Raw genomic sequence first — 5,443 nt, 5'->3', positions numbered from 1 at the left:
CTCCAGCATCCTCGTCTCCCGGTCCCCGGCGTCTCGTCGATCTGGCCACGAGTCGCTGCCCAGCCAGACGAAACGCGAGCCAACGTTCACGCGTCTCGCCGCCTCCAGAACCCGCAACGTGGTCGACTTCTCCGCGAACAGCACCACCACTGCGACCGATCATCCTCTCGCTACACGACCTCCCCTCTCGCACCGCATCATCTACCTCGATTATTACCTCGAACGTCCGTCTTCTCGGCGATCGTGCGTACCACGTTGTCGTAGTCCTCCTCCGAGAACCGGTCTTCGCTGATTCGGTGCGGCGCGCTGAAGCATATCGAGTACTCGCCGGCCAAAGACACCAGCGTCTCGTACCCGTGGTTCCCGTACTCCGAGTCCGTGTACACCGCCGACACGTACGTCCATTCGAATCGGCTGTCGCGCCGAGTCCAGAGGAGAAGGTAATCGCGACGGTATGGTAACGCCTTACGTAACTACTTACGTACCTTACTCACCGAAGGATCTCGAGCATCGCGCGCGCCTGGTTCACGTCGCTGGGCACCGTCCGGAAGAAGCGCGGGAATCTCTCCTTCGTACTGAGGAACGGCGACGTGGCCATGTAGGAGATCTGCGGGACCGGAAACAGAGCGAGCACCGAGGCGACCTGCGAACACACCACGTTCCGGAGACCACGTCACGCTTTCAACCCCCGCGACCGTACCAACCTGAATGGTGACCGAACTGGACTGAGCGCCGAGCACCGCGATCACGCGATCGAATCCGCCGTTCAAGAACTTTGGCACGCTTTGATCCTCGCATCGGTATCCCTCGTCGCCGTACCGATTCCCGCGCGCGATCAAACCTAACGCCCGATGAAACCGTTCGTTTCATTCCGAAAGAGAGGAAAGTCCCCGCGCTTGCGCTTGCGCTTACCCTTCACGAAATAGAACGCTCGTTCGAGAGCGTAGCCGGGATTGTCGCAGGTGTCGAAAGCCAACACGCCGAGCCGCACGCCCGGAAGTATCCTCGGGTTCTCGTTGATCCGGCCGACCGTGTACAGCATCGCCTCCAACGGCTGAATTCCGTCCTCCGCCTGAATCTCGCCGCAGCTCTCACCGCCGTTACCCTTCCGATGAATCGGAAACAGACCTCCCAGCACGAGGTCACCCGTCACGTTCGCGTACCAGACTCGACCGTCGCTGGTCCGCGGTTCTTCCATCGCTGCCGTTAGCCTCGTGGCTAACGCGGCGATCAGGCTCGTCGTTAACAGCACCGCTTCGATCGGTCTCATTCTGCTACTCCCCTCGTTCGAAACAGTCCAACAAGGAATACCCTCTGGCCCAGGCTGTGCATCGCAACAGGGAGTGGCCGATCGCGGGTCGGAGCGCGAAAAAAAAAAGTGGAAATCGATCGAAGGCGGGAAACGAGCGACACGCGAGAAAAGGTAAACCGATCGGACGGGTAAACAGAACGGTGGTCGGCGGGCGGCGGGGAAAGAAAGAGCAATTTGGTTAAATGCGTTCCGGGAGGATGCGCGCGGGGAGCGGGAAGCGGGGATTGGCGATCGGTGCACGCGCCGACCGCCAGCTCGAGGAGAGGAGAGGAGAGGAAACAATGAAGGAAGCAGAGTGGGAACGATAACGACGGAATCTCCAATTATTCAATCGTCCCTCCGAGCCGGTTCTCCTCGTTTAACCGTGGTCGCCGCCACTCGTCCGTCACCGGTTCCGCGGCTCTGAAACCGAGTTTCGAAGCAGTACAACGCGAGCACACGGGGTATCATGGAGGACGGTGGCATCGTGGAGCGAGACGCTTGGGCGCAGAAATCGTTCGGTCTGATCGACTGTGCCGTCTTTGCCGGAATGCTCGCCGTTTCGGCCATCGTCGGCGTGTACCAGGCGTACCGCTCGCGAAAAAACGTCGACGCGGTGCGGGAATACCTGGTGGGCGGACAGAACATGTCCATTTTCCCTATAAGTATGTCCCTGATAGCCAGGTAACTCTGCTCAATCGCCACTCTGCTATTCTCGAGAGACCACAATCGCTACTCCGGTATTCTCCTTTTCCAGCTACATATCGGGAATAACGATCCTCGGGTTGCCCGCCGAGATGTACGTCTACGGCACGCAGTTCTGGTGCGTGATAATCGCCGACTCGTTCGTCTCCCTGACGATGGCCGCCGTTTATCTGCCGGTGTTCTACGGCCTGGGCATCACTTCCTCTTACGAGGTTCGTATAGTACAGACTCTCGCAGGTACGAGATTGTTCTCGCGGTGATTTAACCGTCTGTGTCGCAGTACCTCAAGCTGAGATTCAACGGTGCCGTTCGACTGATGGGTTCGGTGATATTTATCATAAAAATGGTAAGCAACGGTCCCCCAGCGACGATCAAAGAGGAGAAAGAGCGTTTTTCGTTGCAGCTACTCTACATCCCGTTGGTGATATACGTTCCCGCGTTGGCATTCAATCAAGTCACCGGGATGAATCTGCACGCGACCGCGCTCCTGGTTTGCGCCGTTTGCATATTTTACACGACTTTGGTGAGAGAGGAGAGGAGAGGAGAGGAGAGGAGAGGAGAGGAGAGGAGAGGAGAGAGGAGAGAGAGAGAGAGAGCCGCGATCGAATTTTTTCAGGGTGGCTTGAAAGCGGTGGTCTGGACCGATGCTATTCAGACGATCGTGATGTTCGGCGGAGTGATCACGGTGGCGGTGCTCGGGACGAATCGAGTCGGTGGATTGGCCGAGGTTTGGAAACGAAACCGCGACACCGATCGAATCCAGTTCTTCGAGTAAGAGATGCGTCCCTCATACATCCGCTGTCCCTCTCTTCGCCGCCTTTCCTCCTGTGATGTATCTGTCCATAGCATGGATCCGGATCCGACCACGAGGCACACCTTTTGGTCCGTGGTGATAGGCAACTATTTGAACTGGTTAGCAAGCTGTTCGGTGAATCAAGCGATGGTGCAGCGATGCTTGGCCATGCCCAATTTGAAGAAGGCCAACGCGTAAGTGACCACCGAGGTGTACCTCTGTGCACACCTTACCTTACCTCCGTGTTTCAGAACCGTGGCGATAATGGCGATCGGCATAACGAGCATCGTTTCCTTGAGCTGCTACACCGGCGTCGTGATTTTCGCTACCTTCTACGACTGCGACCCGATCACCGCCAAGGTAACGTTCGCTCTCTCCCTCTCTGCCCCGCCGCCAACCTCTCTCGCTCACACGCTCTCTTTTTCCGTGTGGCGCGCGGCAGCAAATACGCAAACCGGACCAACTACTGCCGTTCTTCGTCATGGAGATGGCCGAGGCGATCCCCGGACTACCCGGTCTCTTCGTCGCGGGGGTGTTTAGCGCGGCGCTCAGGTAATACCACCTTTTCCCACCAAGCACAATAAAAAACCGTGTCAACCCGCAGCACCATGTCCACCGGGTTGAACTCCATGTCCGGCGTGATCTACGAGGACATGATAAAACCGTGTCTGCGCGTTCCTCTCTCCGACCTGGCGGCCAGTCGAGCGATGAAGCTGACGGTGGTATTGGCGGGAAGTTTGTGCGTAGCGCTCGTTTTCCTCGTCGAGAAGCTCTCCGGACTGATACAGGTAGATTCGTATCGCGACGCTCGGTTAGGTTATTCGATAAAATGATCTCGATTCAGGCTGGCAAAAGTTTGTCTGGGATTACGGCCGGACCGTTGCTCGGAATCTTCACGCTCGGCATGTTCTTTCCCGCGGCAAATTCCACGGTAAGAGAGAGAAACGATTTTCGTGGTACGTTGATCGTTTCGACGATTAAATATGCACGCGCAGGGAGCTCTGGTCGGCGGTCTGGTCAGCCTGAACCTGGTCGCTTGGATCTCGTTCGGCACTCAGGCAGCCATTTCCGACGGAATGATCGCGTTCCCGGTGAAACCGGTGTCCGTAGACGGATGCCCGGAATCCCTGAGGGGTGGTCACAGCGCCGCTAATCTCACGCTCGTCGTCGAGACCGCGATCAAGTGAGAAGAGATCGTAACGCGTGGCCACAAGCACACCTCCCCCACTGATTCTTCTCGCTCTCTCTCTATCTGCTTTCCAGGGAGCAACCATTCTTCCTCTACAGAATGTCCTACCTCTGGTACACCTGGGTCGGTTTCCTAACCGCGATACTGCTCGGGCTTCTCGTCTCTTGGATCACCGGGCCGAAGGAGCGGCAGCCGGGTGACCAGAACCTGTACACGCCGGTGATTCGTCGCTTCCTACGCACCACGGAACAAGTACATACATACTTATATACGTAACAAAACCGGCCAACCCGTTACGCTTGCTTTTTTCCACCTAGGAAACTGGCGCGGAACTAGAAAAGATCGCCACGAGCGTACGTAACCGTGCTTCGTAACGGGCAAAACCAAGTGAGAGGGACTCGACGCCGCCCTCGCCCCCGCCCCGCTGCCGTTTACCGTCCGGTAACTTTCGGAACAACGAAAGGGACGTTGTAGCGCTAGCATGAAATGATGATAGAACCCAACGTACATACGTATACATATTTCTATAGATATTTACTATATTCTCAATGTACACAACAACCGACCTTTTCCACACAAATCGGAAAGTGGAATCGGGGAGGGAGGGAAAAAAGGGCATACACGGTAAAAAAAAGGGACGAGGGAGGGTTTCCCGCATTATCGTTGCCACCGTGTGTGACGACGAGACGTTTGCGCTTCTCCACACGCGCTACTCGTTCGCGGCGTTGTCTGCGAAGCGCGATCGCGCAACTTGAAATCGCGACTTGCTGTTCCATTCGTGTCCGTTGTTCGGATCGCAACGTGACCGAGGACGGCTTACGAAGCGAGCGGCGACATGCCGATCGTCCTGGGATCCTGCTGACCCGGCTGCGCCGGTGGTCCGGGTTGGGGCCCGGTTTCCAGATTCTTCAGAAGCTGATTCAACCAGTGCTTGGTCGACGCGTCCTCCTGCAGGCACGTCGCGAACGTGTTGTCCCTCAGTTGATCCGGCAAGCACTGCCTAAGCGCCAGCAACGCTCTGTCCAACGGTAAAACAGGTATCGGTAAAACAGGTTACACACACGCGAATTACCGGATTGTAAACACCTTACCTCGGATTGTCCGAAAGTCTGAGGTAACATCTGACCACGTGCTTCAAGAGCCTGGCGGAAGGATCTTTGGCCAAAGATAAGACCATTTTGCCCAAAATCATGGCAACGTGACTGAATCGGTCGTACGTTTGGCATATGTAGGAGAGACCGCTGTCGTCGAGTAATATCTTTTGCAGAATGAACGTGGCCACGGTCTTGCTCAGCTCGGAGCCGCTCTCCATGATACGCAGACAGAGCGGAATGATCTCGGTGGTGAGCAGAAACGTAATTACCTCCTGTTCGTCCGTCTTCACCAGCGCTCCTATCACTCCCAAGCTGGTCAATCGTAGATACTCGAACGGCCGGGTTTTGCTGACCGTGTGCAGAAACGGATA

General features: G+C 56.4%; 3 protein-coding genes across 3 annotated transcripts in view; 1 reads left to right on the top strand and 2 right to left on the bottom strand.

The window, feature by feature from the left end:
* Window positions 1-1,402, bottom strand: part of LOC108579299 (metabotropic glutamate receptor 4-like) — a 3,397-nt gene extending 1,995 nt beyond the window's left edge. Inside the window, exons 1-5 of the mRNA XM_017942806.1 lie at window positions 913-1,402; window positions 705-841; window positions 495-643; window positions 218-414; window positions 31-149 (exon numbers count right to left, since the gene is read on the bottom strand). Of these exons, the coding sequence (XP_017798295.1) occupies window positions 31-149; window positions 218-414; window positions 495-643; window positions 705-841; window positions 913-1,270 (960 nt within the window). The 5' untranslated portion in view covers window positions 1,271-1,402. The remainder of the gene's footprint in view (window positions 1-30; window positions 150-217; window positions 415-494; window positions 644-704; window positions 842-912) is intronic.
* Window positions 1,403-1,841: 439 nt separating this feature from the next.
* LOC108579341 (sodium-coupled monocarboxylate transporter 2-like) lies at window positions 1,842-4,473 on the top strand. Its single transcript, XM_017942863.1, has 12 exons — window positions 1,842-1,975; window positions 2,049-2,208; window positions 2,277-2,342; window positions 2,400-2,519; window positions 2,613-2,767; window positions 2,843-2,983; window positions 3,041-3,149; window positions 3,232-3,341; window positions 3,394-3,577; window positions 3,634-3,720; window positions 3,785-3,972; window positions 4,053-4,473. Exons 1-12 carry the CDS (start codon window positions 1,842-1,844, stop codon window positions 4,252-4,254), a joined length of 1,656 nt encoding a protein of 551 aa, XP_017798352.1. The 3' UTR covers window positions 4,255-4,473.
* A 105-nt stretch (window positions 4,474-4,578) lies between these two features.
* The window catches only part of LOC108579445 (cell differentiation protein RCD1 homolog), a 1,306-nt gene continuing 441 nt past the window's right edge, over window positions 4,579-5,443 (bottom strand). The window contains exons 2-3 of the mRNA XM_017942984.1: window positions 5,070-5,443; window positions 4,579-4,996 (exon numbers count right to left, since the gene is read on the bottom strand). The exon at window positions 5,070-5,443 is cut by the window's right edge and continues 13 nt beyond it. Of these exons, the coding sequence (XP_017798473.1) occupies window positions 4,795-4,996; window positions 5,070-5,443 (576 nt within the window). The 3' untranslated portion in view covers window positions 4,579-4,794. The remainder of the gene's footprint in view (window positions 4,997-5,069) is intronic.

The sequence above is a fragment of the Habropoda laboriosa genome, unplaced genomic scaffold, assembly GCF_001263275.1.
Source record: "Habropoda laboriosa isolate 0110345459 unplaced genomic scaffold, ASM126327v1 scaffold76, whole genome shotgun sequence".
In the NCBI taxonomy this organism is placed as follows: domain Eukaryota; kingdom Metazoa; phylum Arthropoda; class Insecta; order Hymenoptera; family Apidae; genus Habropoda; species Habropoda laboriosa.
The sequence above is the reverse complement of the archived record's forward strand: the minus strand, read 5'-3'. Positions and strand labels throughout refer to the sequence as shown.